This window comes from Coenobita brevimanus, chromosome 40 (genome assembly GCF_032717465.1).
Source record: "Coenobita brevimanus isolate Jiangsu-jjx chromosome 40, ASM3271746v2, whole genome shotgun sequence".
In the NCBI taxonomy this organism is placed as follows: Eukaryota; Metazoa; Arthropoda; class Malacostraca; order Decapoda; family Coenobitidae; genus Coenobita; species Coenobita brevimanus.
The window spans coordinates 62,495,085-62,514,941 of NC_136993.1; the positions used below are offsets into that span (position 1 = coordinate 62,495,085).

Here is a 19,857-nt window from a genome sequence, read left to right on the forward strand (position 1 = left end):
TTTCGTGATCTCAGTTGTGCCCCTGTCTGGGTAGAGTATAATAATGTTCCCTTTTCTATTTCTGAACCACAGGCGGCTTTGTCACAGTGACGTGATTCTTCTGGCTGTGACGATATTCCTTATTTTTTTTTACATCACCTGTCTGGTGACTCCCAGTCATTTTGCTGTCATTGTCTAATAACGGATGGTGTACTGGTGAGTTGCCGGCTTGTTGGGGAGTTGCTGTAGTTATCCTCATCCCCAAGCCAGGTAAAGACCCCTGCACGTGACAGATTATCGGTCCATTTCTCTGACTTCTTATGTGTAAAATCTTGGAAAAGATGGGCATTGGTTGACTTCTGTGGTTTGTGGAAAGAGGTGACTGCTTATCTCGTCTAGTGTGGTTTTCTAAAATGTGATCCACCTCTGACACCTTGCTGTCCTCGGAATCTTCCGTCTATGAGGCTTTCATTACTAACAAACACCAAATCTCGGTGTTCTTCGATCTGGAGAAGGCATGCGACACTGGCTGGCATCCTGGCAATTTACTTCCTCTTCATGAGCTCGATCCATGGGAGCCTGCTATTTTATTCCATAGTTTTTATATAACCGATTTTTAAGCTCCCAAGTGGAGGAGGGGGGATGCTTTCTAATGCCCGTGCATTTCAAGGCGAGCTACTGCAAGGGAGTATCCTTAGTGTTGGTATCTTTGCTATGCCCTTCTACAGTACTTCCAAATGGTGTATGTGGCTCATATTATGTGATGACCTCTCAGTTCCCATCAATGCATTATGAATGCCTGATTGTGCAGGGATGTTGCACTAAAGAGTTTGCCTGTGGGCTGAGTCTCTCGGTTTCATTTTTTTTTTTTTTTCCATACAGACAGTGGCTATCCATTTTTGTCGTCTTCATGGGGTTCACCCAGGTTGTGACCTGAATCTCTGTGGTCACAGAATCTCCTCCATGAAAGAGACTTGATTGATTTTTTTTTTCTTATTTGATAGACGACTGCCTTGAGTTCCTCATATTTATTAAATTAAGGCAGCTGGTATTAAGGTCTTGAGTCTTGAGGGTTTTGGCTCATACCTTCTGGGGTGCTGACCATCAGACCATCCCCCTTTTGCATAGATCCCTCATTCTTTTCAGACTTGAACATGGATATGAGGTCGACTCGTCTGCTACAGATGCCCCTCTCTGGATGTTACATTTGGTACAATATGCAGGTGTCTGTCTGGCACCTGTGGCATTCGTGTCATCCCCAGTTTGGAGTTTGTTGGTGGATGCTGATTCTCTCCCAATGGATTTACGTCGCGAGTCATTGATGATGAGGTCTTGATATCATCTTCACTGCATTCCAGACTTAATGTCTTGTGCCATGACCAGGATTCTGGATCTTCTGTTTATGACACTTGTACTAGTTTCCCAAAGACTTTTGGTTACAGGGTCCGGCCTGTTGTGTTAGTCTTCTCTGTTCCACTGGCAGTTTGTCCACATCGGATCTCAAGAGTGGGTTTTAGTTACTTCCTTATGAAACATTTTGTAGTTCCATTGTTGGTAAAAGGAGCTCACATCCCTCTCAGGTGTCCCTTTCTCTCTTTTTAGAACATGCTTCTAGTCATGAGGGCTCTGTCCCTGTCTACAATGACCTATTAAAGACTGTTTCTGGAGTGGGCTTTGGTGTCGTCTCCCATCTTCAGTCAAGATGGTAATCTTCCTGGTACTGCTTCAGCACTGACTGCAATTCTATTTGCTCTTACAAATCATTTTTACTCTCCTCCAGTCTGTTTTTTTTTTCTTTTTTTTTTAGTGACTCCTATAGTGCTCTCTCTGCACTGTAGTCTTTTAATTCATCTCATTTGCTGGTTTTATCAATTTTACAGTGGTCTTACCTCCTTGGCCACAGTGGCTGTTGTTCGGAGTTTTGTTGGGTTCCTGTCCATGTACAGGTATCTGGAAATGAGCGAGCTGATCTGCTGGCTAAGCTAGCATCAGCTTGCCCTCCTGCTTCTGTGAAATTCCCTCCTCCCCCTCTGCATCAGCTGCCTGCATATGATTTTTACACTTTTTTGGTGTACAGAGTCGGCATTGTTGGGAAGACCATTGGGAAGTGGTGGGGCCAAACAAGATGCATGCAATTTGTGGTGGGGTGAGCTTCTTCACTTACTGAGGCTTGTCTCGCCGGTGAGAGACTGCTTTGTGCCAGTTGCGAATTGGTCACACCTGACTCTCTCATGGATTTTTATTGAAGGGCTCTTCCCCTCCAGTCTGTGAGGATTGCTTGATTCATCAGACCGTTTGGCACTTCTCTTGGGGATTTACGGCGTCAGTACCTCTCTGAGCAACAGGTGGGTGATGGTTCATACAGTGTTTTGTCAGTGCTTAGGGAGGTAGCTTGTTGTATAGGATGGGAAACCCTGAGCTTTGTGAAGGAAGCTGGACTACTTCAAAAGGTTTATAGTCGCAGCGCACGGGTCTGAAACTGTCATTATGATACCCTTGCAACCTACCAGTCAACAGTGAGTCCGATTTCGTACCATATTATAAACAGATCATATTATTATACACGAATATATTATACACGAACATTATTATACACGAACATATTATACACGAATCACACGCGTATCATATTATGCAAGAAATCGGATGCACTGTTGATGAGCAGGTTGCCAGGGCACAATACTGACACCTTCAGACTCACGCACTGCAACTACAGTATAGTACTGTTTTTTTTTTTTTTTTACATTTAGTGCTTTTTCGTGATTTTAGTGTGTTTTTATGTGGTTTAGTGTATAAATAGTTACTTATGAATAGTTACCCTGCTTTTATTTCCTGTTTTTGTTTATTGCCTTGATGTCCGGCTCCGGTTCAATTCCCTGAAGGTTAAAGAGAGGTAGATTCCAATGCTTGCCCTCCCCTGTAATGTAATGGTCAATGGTTCCCCCTTCCTCACCTCATCGTTAGGTGGAAAAAAAAGGTCAGTGATGATAATATAAATACTTTATTGAAGAGTAACTAAAGCCAGTCATGTTGCACAGCTTGTACATATTATTCATATGTGTCAGATTCCGTGCATATACCCAAGTGCCGTTCCCTGAGTCCCGGCAGTCTTGGTGCGTGCCACACTCCTTCACATATTAGTTTGGCTCTAAAACTTAGTGTACAAACGTTTTACGTACTGAGAATTTCATTCCTGATTGGTGTTTTTATGATCCGTCTTTCTGTCTGGTGTAAAATCAATAAAGTGTATTTTAAGGAAACAAATTAAAGTCATTTCAGACAGTAGACGACTTCACTAGCCAATTGGCAGTGGTTTTAACTTCCTGCCCCCCTTCCCTTATCTTGATTTCTTCCTTGTTCCTTTTCTCCTAACTGTATGATTATTGCGAACCAGGATGCATATTAGACTGTTGCAGATCAGGTTTTAGTAAGCTAGGGAAAGACGTGGAATAAGCAAAAACCTATTGTTAGCAAAGTCGTTAGTCCAGCCACAGCTCACGTCGACTGAATACAAACCAATACAGTATCTCTCATGCCGCTGGTGAGACTGAAGGTGCGTGTTGCGCTGAAGAGATTTGTGTTGTGTGGTTTTCTCAGCCCGGACTTTGAATGGAAAGCTGCTGCTGAGTTCCCTTCCCAGGAGTGCTAAGGGAGACTAACTATAACTTCTTCGTTTTCATGTGAAAGAACTGGGCCACAATCGCAAATCGAATGCTAAGACGTGGTTCCATAAAATTTAGTGAGTCTTAGTTATGAGATAGGAATCAATCTCTTTGTTTACTAGTCAGATCAGACTTTCAGTATGGATACACTTAGCCATCAACAGAGCTGACAGGGGTTACGAATTTTTCCCAGGTTAAAGTAAGCGAATTTTAACTGGTTTAGGACCCCATTCCATATTCAAGGCATTCCTAGGGACGATCGTGCCCACTCATTCCGTACACGAATATTTTATACATGTAGGGAACAACAGTACGCATTGTTTCGCTCATAAATGGCAGTAGTTCACTTGGACTAAATATATTACCAGACATTTCTTTATCCAACTTACTATCCTCACTTGCGAACAACTCATTTCATAAAAACTTTTGCTATAAATTCGTCTGGCACTACCGGTTTCCACCCTTTAAATAACTAAGTAACACTTAAAAGGTTTGATAATGTGAATATTAGTGCTTATATGTTCACTTTAAAGATGTATCTAGATGACAGTATTAGGTTACTTTAAACAGTATAAGGAAGTTTCATCAAATGCAAGCGCTTTTGAAACATTTTGTGACAATACTATCCGTTGCTTCCTAAACTGAATTTGGTCCCGCTTATGTTGCAATATATCCGATAAAAGGTTGAGTATTCCTCTGCGTAAAGTAGATCAAGTATGCAGGATATTGTACTTCAGCAAATATCTTTCGTGACATGAGATTTCGACAGTCCGTGGAATAAATCTTTTGTGTGTGCAGTGGATATCGAATGCCATAACCGCAAAACTAGCTTAACCTTGTTGATAGTGGGTTAGCTGGATGTTTGTAGTGTAAGAGGAAATGCATTTGATGAAACGCCTTTTGGCACACAGTAACTCTGAATATATTTACACAAGCCAAAGTGTATCACTGAATTCAGAGAAAGCTTGATTGTGAGAGATTTAGCCTGCCATAGACTTTGTGTGTGTGTGTGTGTGTGTGTGTGTGTGTGTGTGTGTGTGTGTGTGTGTGTGTGTGTGTGTGTGTGTGTGTGTGTGTGTGTGTGTGTGTGTGTGTATAGGAAGAGGTCCAAATGTTTCAAACCACATGGCACAGTACAGATAACAATAATATTTGTGAAAGCCGATAGGTAAATCCATATTATTTCAGTGCTTATGTTTTAAATTTCTCTTCCCTTCCTCTATTTTCTATCCATTTCAAGTATATAATAAAATAAATATTTCTCTTTTGGGGGAGGAAGATGAGATCTGTTTATGATTCATATTCTGCAGAATCTTTAGAATCTGTTAAAGAGGAACGATAATAACAGCGGAAATAGCAACCAAGTAAGGAGTGTGACAGTGGATTTCAAAGTTCCATTTCCATGTATTTTTTATATTGTGCAAGGGATCTGGTCCATTTTGTATGTACGATTTGAGTATTGGTATCAAATAATAGCCTTTTTTTCAGTATTTCTACTGGCTTATTTAAGGAAGTGAGAGAAGTTCTCCCCAAGCAGAGCAAGTGATGCCACAGAGAACCCCAGGAAGATCGAGTAGAAGGCGCCCTGCAGGTGGTTCAGGCCCAGCACTACCTCACGACCCTCCACCTGTGAAAGCTGTACTGTAAATGATTAGTTTGTATTTGGTATGTAATCCTGAGGTTAATCGTGGCCATAAAAATAAATCATCATCATCATCGTCATCATCATCATGATCCCATCCATTTTCGGTTATTAAACAAAATCAGTAAGATCCATAACTAGGAAAAGGAAAGCACAACAGTTGAACTATCAACATACCCCATACCGAAAAGGGTCATACATTTATACTTCCTATCTATGAAGCCTTGAAGCTGATCAGCTTTACCAGGACATGTGATTCCAAAACCAATAATGATAATGTCATCATATAGAATTTGGTATGAGGATACATAAATGGCCTAAAAAATATGTTATATACAAATTTATCTCTAAGGAAAGATGGTAGACAACATTTTGATCCACCGATTATACAAGTACAGTATTATGTTCTCCTAGTCTTTGTCGGATTGTGGGCACACTTTTTGTAGTGCCTGCCTGGCTGAATGTGCTAAGAGCATGTTATTCACTGGAGGAGTGAAGATGTGTCTGTAAAACCGCAGCTGGGAGACTGGGTGAGAAATAGGTTGCAAAGGTAGTTGACAGGACGAAGATTTGGAGGTTACATACATCGCCTCACTGTATGTATATCTTAAATAAACCTTAACACTGTACGACTGAGTTTAATTACATATAGAAAACGACCAAGAGCAGAGTCGAACTCCTTCATTCCGCTGTTTATATTTTATTTTTGCTACCAACAATTTTACAAAGCTTAGGAAAGTCTTAGAATGGACGGTATACAGTATGTATAAAGCCATCAATACCCACTTCATTATTAACAAGAATAAATCGTAAAGGAAGATGTACGACAGAGCCTCCTGAATGCACTTATATCTGCCACACTCACACTTGCCTTCTGGTCGACTTGTAAGGCACTTCCTCCTTGCTGCTGGGCTGCCACTCTTCTGTTCTGCCTCACCCTACGTGCTATCACCTGTTTAGTCCAGTAGTGTATGATTCCAGCGTCTTCCAGGCGATTCATCAGCTCACTGAATTTAGGGTAGAATGGTGCACCCTTCCTGGAAAAAATCAAGTACAGTAATATTAATAATCATCATCATCATCACCATCATCATCATCATCATCATCACCATCATCATCATCATCATCATCATCGTTGTTATTATTATTATTATTATTATTATTAACTAAAAAACAAACAAGAAGCCTCGGACAAGGACTGACCAAACGATGACGACCCAGGACCGGACAAAGGACTTGGTAATGAGTACATGGAATGTAAGAGGAGCGAATGACGAGGTGAAAGAGAGAGAGATTGTCCAGGTGCTTGAGGGTGCGAAAGTGGATGTATGTGGAATAACTGAAACAAAATGGGGAGGAGAAAGTGTGAGAGAATAGGAGTATGGATGGGGTATATGTGCAGGAGTAGGTGAGAATGAGAGGACAAAGGAGTAAAAGATGGAAGAAGAGCACAAGACAGTATGGATCAGTTGGGTCAAGGATTGTGTGGGTAAAGTTGAAAGTTGGAATATAAATGTGGGCGATTGTGTGTGCGTATGCGCCAACGCAAGATCGTGCTAGGAGAGTGAGAAAAGAGTTCTGGACAAATGTGGAAGTGTGCATGGAAAAGTTTGGAAGGAATGAGAGAGTGTTTTTCATCGGTGATATGAATGGTAAAGTAGGGAATGTGAAGGTGGATGGAATAGTTGGTGAGTGGGGTGTGCCTGCTGAGACAGATGAGAATGGGAGTGCGTTAGTGGACATTTGTGCTGGGAGGGGGTTGGTGATAGCCAATACCCGCTTCAGGCATAAAATGATCCACAGGTGTACATGGCGAGTGATGAGAAGGGTGGATGGTGAACTGAATGAAAGGAGGGCAATGATTGATTATGTGTGTTTGGATGAAAGGATGCGAAGATGTGTAATGGATGCAAGAACTTATAGAGGTTGGGGGAGTGGACTTTCTGACCACTACTTGGTGGTGGCCAGAATTAGGATTCAAGTAAGATGGAGGAATAGAAGAAGGGAAAGACGAGAGGAAGGAGTAGTTGCAAGGAGAGCGGAAAGGTTACAAGAGGATGAGAAAAAAGCAGAGTATAAGAGAGAACTGGAGGAACGATTGGGTAAATATGAACTGGAGCAGAAGGGAGACGTGGAAGGTGTGTACAGGATATTTACAGAAGAAATATGTGCAGCATGTGATGTGGTGTGTGGAAGGAAGAGAAGACGGAGGAGGGAGCAAGGAACAGCATGGTGGACTGAAGAGGTGAGACAGGCTGTGGCACAAAAGAAGAAACCATACAATGAATGGATGAGAAATGGGGGCGTGGAAGAAGTTGAGAGGCGGAAGAGAGAGTTATATGTAGAAAGAAAGAGAGGTGAAAAGATTAGTAAGAGAGAGTAAGAAGAGAGTGGATGAGGAATTTGGAAGGATTTTGAGTGTAAAGTGGAGGGACCGTAAGAAAATGTTCTGGAAAGAGGTGAAAAGAGTAAAACAGGGTGGAAGTGAAGTTAGCAGGGGAGTGAAAGATAAAATTGGTAGATTACTAGTGGAGAAGGGAGAAAAAGTGAGCAGATGGAGAGAACACTTTAAGGAATTGTTGAACATAGAGGATGGAAGTAATGCGAGTATAAGTTGCTGAGGAATGGCTGGGAGAAGGAGGGAGGTGAGAAGACAGGAAGAAATCAGTAGGATAGAAGTTGTGGAAGCAATGAAGATAGTTAAATTGGGGAAAGCCCCAGGAATTGATGGAGTGTGTGGTGAAATGCTGAAGCATGGGGGAGAGATAGTAGTAGAATGGATGTGGAAGATGTTCAGATTGGCCTGGGAGGAAGGTAGAGTCCCGGAGGATTGGAAGTCAGGTATAGTTATTCCCTTGTACAAAGGAAAAGGGGAAAAAGAAGTGTGTGGTAATCACAAGGGCATTTGTCTTCTTAGTATAATAGGAAAAGTGTATGGTAGGATACTTATTGACAGAGTTAGAGAAAGAATAGAGGAATTAGTTGGAGAAGAACAGGGAGGCTTTAGGAAGGGAAGAGGTTGTGTAAATCAGATATTCATTCTTAGATCTTTAGTGGAAAAGTTTCTAGAAAAGGGAAAGAAGTTGTATGCGGCTTTCATGGATTTGGAGAAAGCATATGACAGGGTGGATAGACAAGGATTGTGGAAAGTATTAAGAATATATGGAGTAGATGGGAAGTTGTTGAATGCTGTGAAGAGTATGTATGATGGTGCTAAGGCTGCAAAGCGTGTGGATGGTGAACTAAGTGAATTTTTCTCTTTGAAAGTTGGGTTGAAACAGGGATGTGTCATGTCTCCATAGTTGTTCAATCTGTACATGGATGGGGTAATAAAAGAGGTACAAGGTAGGGTATGTGGATGTTGGAGTGGCCCTGGTGAGAAAGGATAGTGTTTGGAAACTCCATGTACTGTTGTTTGCAGATGATACTGTGTTGTTGATTGAAGACGAAGGGGAGCTGAAAGACTTGGTGGATGAGTTTGGGAGAGTGTGTAAGAAACGGAATCTCAAGGTGAATGTAGGGAAGAGTAAAGTGATGGTCTTTGAGAGAGGTGAAGTCAGTGAATGTACAGCGAGGTTGGATGGTGAGGAATTGGAAATTGTGAGTACGTTTAAGTACTTGAGTAATGTGACGAGTAAGGATGGAGGTTTAGAGGGTGAAGTGCTTGAAAGGGGACAGCAGGGAAGAAAGGTTGCTAGTTCTTTGAAAGCAGTGATAAGAAACAGGGAAGTGAGCATGGAAATGAAAAAGTTACTACATGACAGTATTGTGATACCAACTCTAACGTATGGAAGTGAAGCTTGGACGTTGTTGGAAGGACACAAGTCAAGAGTGAGAGCAGTGGAAATGAGTTATTTAAGAGGAGCCTGTGGAGTCACATGGAGAGACAGGCTGACGAATGAGGATATAAAGGAGCGTTGTGGTGTGGATGTGGATGTGATAGGAAGCGTTATGAGGAACACACTGAGGTGGTTTGGCCATGTGGAGAGGATGGAGGGTGAAAGACTGACGAAGTGAGTGTATGTGAGTGAGGTGGAGGGGGGAAGAGGGAGGGGGAGGCCGAGGATGAGATGGATGGATGGGGTGGAGAGGTATATGAGAGAGGAGGGTGTGAGTTGGGAGCAGGGCAATGAAATGGCGGGGGACAGGGCGACGTGGAGGCGACTTGTTTGTGGCCACCCCAAACGGGATTAAGGCATCTGGCAATAGATAGATAGATTATTATTATTATTATTATTATTATTATTAGTAGTAGTAGTAGTAGTAGTAGTAGTAGTAGTAGCAGTAGCAGTAGTAATAGCGTTTTATTATTATTACTATTATTAACCGTCATCGTCGTGGACTTTATTATTGAATAACATCGTACTGTAGGGGTAAAGCACTCTTATCTGTGTGGGCCTCAAACCCATCTCGCCACTGCAGGTGTGCGACTTATTCCAGTGGGAGTGGGAGCGAATGTTAGCTCTTCCGGTAACGATGGTTGACAATTTTGTTTACGAGCGACCAAGCGAAGTTTACTGTAGGTGTATGGATGGAAAATTACAGTAAGCAGCCCCACCTGGCTTAGGCCTATCTGGCCCGGTCCTTCCCGACCGTCGAGCTCTTCATAGGCTAATAAATCTTTACCTAATGAAGGTAAATCAGTGATCTTGTTGTAGATGCTTGGTCGATCAGTTCAGTGTTGTAATTTATGATTCACAAAACTATTATTGCACCAGAACAATGTACAGTTTGCAATAATATAATAATGTACTACAAACGCTAGGTCATGAGCGAAAACGCCCTTCATATTGATTATCATTATTATGTCATCATTATTATAATAATAATAATAATAATAATAATAATTATTATTATTATTATTCTTATCATTATTATTATTACCAACCGCAATAGCTAAGCTGGTATTGCTTTCAATTTATGTGTGTGTGTGTGTGTGTGTGTGTGTGTGTGTGTGTGTGTGTGTGTGTGTGTGTGTGTGTGTTAGCACGATAACTTCACAACCGCCCAAGCTGTCATCACAAAATTTTACAGGTGTGTAGCAGGGAAAACAAGCGATCACGAATTCGAAATTGGTGAAAGTAAGTCAAGGTCTGTCTGTCTGTTACCTTGATAACTTCGCAACCGCTCAAGGTATCATCACAAAATTTTGCAGGCGTAAAGTAGGGATGAATATCTCCTACGAGTCTTGTTTTCAGTTTGACTGTGTGTCTGTGTGTCTGCGTGTCTGTTACCACGATAACTTCGCAACTGCTCAAAATATCATTACAAAACTTAACGGGTGTGTAGTATGAAGACCTCCTACGAGTTCGATATTAGTGAAAGTGGGTCAAGGTCAAGATCAATAATAATAATAATAAGTTATTATTATTATTATTATTATTATTATCGTCATCATCATCATTATCATTATCATTATTAATATTCACCTATTTATTTATATTAATGCCAATAGACATACTTATCCCAGCAGTAAAGAATTCCAGAATAATTCAGGGGATTTATCAGCTTGTCAAGTAAAGAGTAGAAAGAAGCTGCCTTATTTCTTTTTGTAGTTTTACTGTTTCGAAGTAGACACATGACTGGATGATGTTTTATGGGGCTATACATGTCGAAGGCTGCATTGCTTTCTTAACTTGACAGCCAGCAGAACGACTCTATCCCACAAACATTATGAAGTGCACACTTCATTGCATCATGTGCCTTGTGAGGTGTAGCCATGAAAATTGAAAGCTTAAATATGTGACCTGTTGTATGTATGTGCATGCTTTTTTTGTTTTGTTTTTTGAGAGTAAGTAGTGAGCGAGTGAGTGAATGAATGAATTAGTGAATGCAGGAGTGAGTGAGTGAGTGAATGAGTGAGTGAATGTGAGCTTTGTTTGATAGTTATTCAGGTTTTCTGTCTTCCTGTTCATGTTCTTGGAATTGCTGTCTTCAGTGTATGAGTAATGGCATTTTTACTGATTCATTAAAGAACGTGATGCTGGCAGCGAAACGTCTGAGGGCCTTCCTGCCGTTTAGCAAAGAAGATAATTAGAACGATGGTGAAAATACAAACACCACGCATTAACATTTACACACCAAAGTCAAAAATAAAGTACAAATCCACATACAATAAATCATTAGCTGACCAAGGAAGCTTACTTCCTCAAGAAAGAATTTCTTTCACTCATCGTTCACGTCTCACCAAGCACTGGGGAGAAGGTAATACCAGCCTCCTGCCCTACGCCTATCGACATATCAATGAACAGCAACTCCTAGACCGGGACAATCAATAAGCAAGTGCACAGCAAATTAAAGGACCAGATAGCCATCACAATAGGGAAGGGAGTCTTCCTTCCAGACTACAGTTCGTCTGGCATGCATGGCATATCAGTAAGCGAGCCATGGCAGCTTCGACGGTTGGGTATGGCATCAGATGCCCGGGGACACACAACCGGCATCATTATCTAGTACAGGTATGGAAAAAGGAAGTGTTTCGTGGCAAAGAGGGTTGGACGGATGGGTGGATGGTGCCACATACTCCTCAATGAATCCTCACCTGAAGCCCCATCCAAATGCTGCCTGAATGTAGATGCCACGGTTGCTGATGTAGAAGGGAGTCTGTCCAGTGCTGTCAGCAAAGTCAGATTCCACCACCACATTTATGTAGTTCTTGAAGCTGATGAAGGAGTAGCCACCAGAAAGCACTTTGACCAGAGCATCCTTGGCGTCCAGGATCTGCCCAGTAATAAATGCAAAGCCGTAATAAGGCAAAGAAAAAAAATAAAGAACCTACGCAGGAAGAGAGAGAGAGAGAGAGAGAGAGAGAGAGAGAGAGAGAGAGAGAGAGAGAGAGAGATCGTAAATATCATAGAGAATATTTGCGTATAGTTCACTTACTGTGTTCAGACGAAAATTCCTAACTCCATATCTCGGATTATGGCCAGATGTAGTCAGACTGGAAGGGTGATTTGCTTAGTAATCAAGGGACCTCATCCCAAATCAAAGGCATATAGAATTCCATGGAACCACAACCTTGAAGTTATAGAAGTGGCCCAGTTACGTCAGATGAAAGCAATCCAAATATAATAATTAGTTTTCATCTTACCTCCATCCTCCTGTAAACCTCTATGACAACCGGGTCAGTGTGCTCAGCAAAATATTCACTTGGTATTCCCCTCATAAGCCAGGCCTCAATGCCCCACTCCCACCTCTGCTGCCCCACCAAGTCCTCCAGCGTCCTTATCGGCTGAGACTTGCCCTGGACGGTAAGGTGGGCAATGAGGGAGGACCTGAACCCCGTCGTGATGATGAGGCAGGACACCAGCCACCACCCCACCAGCATCTGCATAAAACCAGTACATATTACGAAACCTTATCACCTTAATGCCTTAGGGGATGAAAAGTGGACGATAAGAGAGACTGGACAGGTCGCCAGCCATCACCCCACCCCACCAACATCAGTACATAGTATACAAAACCCTACCACTTTAATGCCTATGGGATGAAAAGTGGACGATAAGAGAGACTGGGCAAGACAACAGCCATCACCCCACCAGAGTCTGTATAACATCCACACACACACACACGCACACACACACACACACATATATATATATATATATATATATATATATATATATATATATATATATATATATATATATATATATATATATATATATACAGGTTTACGATGGAAGAGTCGAGAGGTAGGATGGGACTGGAGTGTATTGGTGTTGTGATGAGGAGAGGTAGATTGAGGTGATTTCGGCATGTGGAGTGGATGGGGGATGATAATTGGGTCCAGAAAATAAGGAGTGTTAATGTTCGGGATAGGGTTGCTAGAGGCAGACCGAAAAAGACCTTGGGAGAGATCACTGAGTATGATCTTAGGGATAAAGGACTGAACAGGGAAGCTGCCACAGATCGAGCAGTATGGAGACCCGCCATCAGGTGACCAAGGCCTATGCATGCAAGCATGTTGGAGCCTTCAATATATATATATATATATATATATATATATATATATATATATATATATATATATATATATATATATATATATATATACATGGAACCTTATCATTATTATGTTCATGGGCTGAGAGGTGGACGGTGAGGGAGCCAGACACGACAGAAACCATAAAGATATCAGTATAAAGTAAGTAAATACGAAATCTTACCACCTTTATGCTTATCAGCTGACAGTTGAATACTTTGGGAGGATTTGAACACTGTCGTAATGTTGAGGGAACACAACAGCCACCACACCGTCTGTGTCAAGCAAGTATAATGTATAAACCCTCATGTTCACACCTTCTCTCCTACATCATTTCACTTAATGTCAGACTGAGAGCAAGTCACAGGAAACATGGAGTGTTAATCAAACATTATATTGACGCTGAGTTTCTGTGTGTACCTTTACAGTTATGTTTGTTTGGTTGTCTCTCCCTGACAAAACTCCGAAACTTGATAAATGTTTTAAAGAAACTTTGCATACTTAGCCACTAGGAATTCAGTTGCTGATATTCCCAGTAATGTTCTTTGTGCTGGTGTTTCGGCCACTTTTCAGCTCCTACAGCGACTTCACGCGTGAGCTTTATGTGGCTGAGTGTACAAAGTTCTCCATGTGGTTGATAGTACAAAGGTCTCCAAGCACAGGGAATAACAGAGAAATGCTCCAAACTGATGTCCTATGACAGGCTGTTTTGGATGTCTTTGCATTTTTTAGACTGCTTAATGTTACAGGCAGCAGCAAAGCCACCATACGCCGATAGACGCACATTCAAGAGCGCAGCGCAGTAATGTGCTTGTACTGGTATTACCAAGCCTCTTATAGTAGGGAAACTATTATAGCAACCTATGCCAGCTAATGCAAAATGATTTTCATTAACTGGAAGTGAGTCACTGGAGCCTGACAGAGGTAAATCCTCCGAGACAAAAATGATATTTAACAGAATGAAATGAGATAACTGATTGACACTAAACAGACTTATATGACCCAGTGACTTAATGATTTAAATGTACCCATAAAAGAATAACATTATCCTCTCTAGCCGTTGCGGGTTAATTTGTCTTGGACGGTGAGGTGGGCATGTGTAATAATATGAACCCGGTTGTTATGAGGCATGATAGCAGCTATCAACCTATCAACACCTGTGTGAACGGCATTTATGAAATTTTATCACCTTTAAGCTAGGAATGTGATGGTTAATCTGAACTGGTTGTTATGAGGAGGCAGCCAGTATTTTACCTACTGGCATCTACATCAACCCCAGCATTTATGGTGAACCTTTGGTGCAAGATGGGCTAATCAAACAAGTTAATAGAACGGATGTTTGTTCGTGAATTGAGACAGGAAAATAGAAAGTTTTATAGCTACAATAGGGAATTTATTATAAATGAAAAAAAGAAAGACACGAGAAATTTTTCATTTCCATCCCATGTCCTTCCTTTAGAGATAAGTCTAGCTACGGCAAGGAGTTGCAGGAAAAAAGAAACAAGTTCACTGTGCTTTTTCCCCTTCTACATCAAACCAATAATCCTCTTCTTTATAGGAAGTATCCGAGAAAAAGTTTGACAGCTACGACAAAGAAGTGATTGGAAGTTTGTTGTCAAACTGACACGGAATTAACCGATTGTTGTGATATACTACAGAAAACTGACCCTAGAACAAGAAGAATAAAAAGACATATGGTGATTCTGCATTGATTAATTCTTTGTCCAGAGTGAAATATTTACTACGGCAATAAATTAACACAAGTGTGTAAGTTAATTCAGGCTGTTCATCATTTTCATGCTGTGACTGATGACAGCAACTGGGCTGCTTTATATGTAGATAATTGGGTACTTGTCGATTCTTTAAGAAGAAAACTGGTCGTAGGATCATGTGCTGCGTCAAGACATGTGCAACTGATTATATAAAAAAATAATAGCTAGCTTCTTTTTGGTTTATAACAGGGGGAAAATGATCGTCAGTTTACCCTTCGGTTAAAAAGAATTGTATATATATATATATAAAGATACAGCTTGGAATAGATCGTACTTTACCTTTTCTCAAAAAGACAATGATTACAGTATTTGTTTATAAGTTATGACATAAAAGTAATTATTTGGTATGAGATACGAAAGAGGAACTTACTATTTGAAAAATAAAAATAAAAATCTGCCATTTACCTGACCAGAGACATTGACAGAGGGGTCTAGTGGCGGCCGTTCCAGAAGGGCGCCCCAGCCGTACAGGAAGGCCGTGCTGAATTTAATTCCACGCCTACCTGCCACCCACGCCCACGCCCGCTGTAGCACCCACAGTATCACTCCCCACACCACCACTCCCACCAACACCCCCATCCAAACCTCAACTGAAGGAACATGTTTGATACAAACTTGAGTATTAGAAAAAACGTAAACATATGTTGCTAAAGGATGAGTAACTGATATAGTTCATCCACTATGGCAGCATCAAAATCGCAGGGGATTCTATGTTGATTATCTTAGACGATTATATTTTGATAAGCGAATCCCCAGGCAGATTATGAGTTACTTTTCCACAGGAAAGTTATCTGTTCTGTCAAGGTAAAAATTCTGGAGTAGATAAGGAGTTACTCACTTGATGATGTACAGTCATAAGAAAAACTATCGTTACCCTTCAGAGCTATGCACTATGACACAACGACGAAGTGTTGTGGAATCACGGGACTGGAAAGTATGCACCTCAAACCCGTCAATGTCGGTTATGTGAGACAGATATTAGAATTTGTGCTAGAGGTAATAAAAACTAATTAGATCGTTTGGCCTCTGTGCATAGAGAAAATACTCTTTATTATATTATCCGGCACCGAATTCATTAAATAAAAATATAACCGAATGGTCTGAAGTCGGCAACACATATGCAAAAAGGCAATGAGTATGTGCACCCATGCCAGACGTATGATAGTGTTTCAGCCGATACAAGCCACGTTAGTAAATTTCAGTGTAATAATGATATGTATTGCTATAGTAAACGTTGAGTAGAAGAAAAATAATAGATGTTTAGTCTCATTGCTTTAATATTTTGTTTACCCAGCTCCTGCGTCCAAAACTCCTGAAGCATCCATCTGAAGCATTTAACCACCCATCTAAAGCAAACAAATGAACTCGTGCACCCCTGCTAGACTATCATAAAAAAAAAAAAAAGATAGTCGATTGCTATAGATTGAATACCCTCCAAAATAATTTATTTGTTGTATTCTATAGATAATAAGTGTTGAATAGTAGGAAAATAATAAACGTGCCGAGTTTCATTATTAATCCCCAGCGGGGCGCTCAGGGTAACGCAAACACGTCCTATATATTTCCCCGCCATATGGCTCATTCTTGCTCATTATTCCAACTCTTGTAATGGGATTGTGATATGGTAACACTAGATATGGGAGGGGCGAACAGCAAGGACCCGCCCACATAGCCCAGCTAACGTTCGTTTAGCATCGAACATCCCTGAGGGTAACGATACTTTTTCTTATGACTTTACATAATCAGTGGAAATTCTAGAGCAAATAATGTATTACACACTTGATAATTGCCTAATCTATAGAATCTTAATGCAGCTAATGGTTACACAACTGATAAAAGCTTAATCAGTCAGTGGAAACCCTAGGGCAGATAATGGGTTACTTTTATATACCTGAAAATGGCCTAATGAGCGAGAGGTACTGCGGCAGGAGGGTGGGTTTCAGGGACGTCACCGTGACCAAATCTGAAGGGTATCCTCTGGCGTATTCTATAGCCTTAAGGCGGCCTGGTGATGGGCCCGACACGGTACAGAAATCCTTTTCCTCCCTTTGCAAGAGTCCCATCATGCCGTCAAAGGTGCCGTTCTTCTCCACGCCCCAGGACCGGTTGGGTTCCTCTTGGATTTCGAAGCTTTTGATGAGTTGAGAGAATGACCATGTAGGAAATGCAAGCAGGTTTAGGTTAATATCCTTTGACAATACAGTAAGGCAGTTGGATTGCCAATCATTGGTTTGTAAAATTTCCACATAACCCTAGTTGTGTTGTATGTTTCCTACTCCACGAATAGCCTGGAGAGTTCATTTTCTGAGGCTTATCATCCTGTCACACATTTTCACATGTAAACATTTGGTGCCTGGTGGTTTAGTGGGTAATTAAGGCACTCCAATCGGACTGAGCCTGTGTAGGTTTATATCCAAGGGGTGGTTGGGGTTTATTGCTCATGTAATGCCACTCAGGGATAAGTGAGGTTGGTCACTCTCATCTTAAATGTCAGGACCAACTTGCCTTGCCCTGGACTCCTATGCTTCTCATGGGGCAACATAGGATTGGATGATGGATGGATGGAACATTTCGGTTCAGATACACTCCGTCCATACTGAATACATGTCATAGTTGTCTTATTCAGAACTTATTTAATGGTATTAGTAGGGTATGTGTATGAAATATTGGAAGGTCTTCTGTGGAGGATATGTAGAGCACCCCCCCCCCTTTTTTTTTACGAAATTCAAGTTCTCAAATTCTCCTCTGACACAGCCTGGGACAAAAATGAATAAGCTTCCCCCCCCTTACCACACACACACACACACACACAATAACACACACACACACACACACACACACACACACACACACACACACACATGAGATAAAAAGGTAATAATGATGTTGGTGATGATGATGCTCCTGGATCCTTGTTTATTTCAACTGTTACGTAAGATTTAAAGTTGGGATAAAAAATGATGAACACAAGTATCAAACTGTTCTTAAAATCTGTCAACTAACGTGAAATTCAGGGTATGAGAGAAGGCTAGAAGCAAATTGGCATCAACTGAATCTTTAAGTGTGACGATGCTGCCCTTCTTCTTGCTGACTGGGGTGTAGTCCATGTAGGGGAAATACCTGGCGGTGATTACGTTGAACTGGTGCCCATGCAGGTTATGTAGCTCGTCTGGGGAAAGGTTAGAAAAAGTGTCAGGAATTTCTGGCATGCTGGGCGACTGTATGTGTCGGAAAATATACTATGAGTCAATGGCTACGCAGGTGTTTAACTGTTATTGGTCTTTAAGATAAGGAAAATACATTACGTTTTTTATGGCCATATGAATTATATAAGTTGGCTGGAATGAAGTGAGGAACTTGTCACAGGGAACGTATTTGAATCTGTTGCAGTTCAGACTCTGAAGCTGTCCTTTTAAGAGTAAAAAACTGATCCTAAAAAAAAAAAAAAAAGTGGCAATGATGATGTCACTTTATTCTACGTTTGGTATTTAACAAAGATTATTGTCAATTTAGGAAAGACTCTTGGAATAAGAATAGATATAATGCTAGTCAAGAAGAAGTGTCATGTAAAGGATTTACAGGTAATGGGTTTTCTTATTATTCCACTAAGTTGGATGAAATACACTGTTATAGGACGAAAATCTGACCCAGGCTATGATGAACGGACTACAGTGGAGATCTCTTAAGCTAATTATATTTATGTTGCAGCAGTAGAGTAAAAATAAAACTCAGTCACATTTGCCAAGGGTTTAAGAATACAAACCCGAAAAGATCTTACCATAGAACAGGTCCATTTCCTTAGCGTCAGGGTACAAAGAGGCTGGGTGAAGGCTGTGGTCAGACAATTTTCCCTGATAGGTCAGTTGTATGCCAGCCTCCCCTCTCCTGCAGTACATACATCGTCGGTATATATGCACACGGTCATGCTTTTTTGCTGATGAGAAAATCGTCATTATCATCACCATCATCATCGTTGTCAGGATAGTCGTCTTCAGAATTATCACTATCGTTATTGTCAGTATCATTCAGCGAAGTCATCAGCATTATGCCTCTTAATTTGATACAGTAAATTATTCAAATAAAAGAATTACATCCAGAGCCGCAATTTTTGGATATAATACATTCATTAAAGTCAGCATCTGTATCGTCATTTACAGTGACGTTGTGAGGCACAGTTCAGAGAGAGAGAGAGAGAGAGAGAGAGAGAGAGTTGTCAAGGAAGATGTACTGACCTTGAGGTGTAAGACTTGAAGGACTGAGCTTGCTAGGGTCACTTTGACCTGCATTCTGTACGGCGAGGTATATGGCGTGGATGGTGTTGCGGAGGCTGGGATGAAGCAGGACAGCCTCCATTCCTGCCCTCCCACCCACCACCACCACCCGCGTCCCAGACAGATGCCACAAACCAGCCTCCTCAATCAGCCTGAATAGAAAATAATGTATTACTACTTGTAAACCAAGTACAGCAGCAGTGACTGAAGGTTTGAATAATGTGCAATTATAGTCTTTTTTACTGGACATGCTGCGTTCTTTCTGTTTCTAGAGCAGTTTCCGCCATATATTTTTCGGTTTGAACACTGGTTGGATAGATGGAGATAAATGATAACACAGATTTAATAGAATAATCATTAATTCTTCGTAGTGATTTTCATCCAATAACATTCGACTATATCCAGTTACTGAGTCTCACTGTCAAACGGAACTCAAGATACCTTTATCAAAGGCTAACACATTCTGATTATCACTCAGTTACCTTGATACTGTCTTTACAAACCAATACTAACAGCCACTATACTCATATGTATACAGTGTATATAT

General features: G+C 41.0%; 1 protein-coding gene across 1 annotated transcript in view; it reads right to left on the bottom strand.

The window, feature by feature from the left end:
• Window positions 1-5,142: 5,142 nt before the first annotated feature.
• The window catches only part of LOC145397237 (uncharacterized), a 78,479-nt gene continuing 63,764 nt past the window's right edge, over window positions 5,143-19,857 (bottom strand). The window contains exons 19-26 of the mRNA XM_080270432.1: window positions 19,272-19,462; window positions 18,043-18,208; window positions 16,931-17,169; window positions 15,445-15,629; window positions 12,374-12,610; window positions 11,825-12,003; window positions 6,149-6,320; window positions 5,143-5,262 (exon numbers count right to left, since the gene is read on the bottom strand). Coding sequence (XP_080126558.1) covers window positions 5,143-5,262; window positions 6,149-6,320; window positions 11,825-12,003; window positions 12,374-12,610; window positions 15,445-15,629; window positions 16,931-17,169; window positions 18,043-18,208; window positions 19,272-19,462 — 1,489 coding nt within the window. The remainder of the gene's footprint in view (window positions 5,263-6,148; window positions 6,321-11,824; window positions 12,004-12,373; window positions 12,611-15,444; window positions 15,630-16,930; window positions 17,170-18,042; window positions 18,209-19,271; window positions 19,463-19,857) is intronic.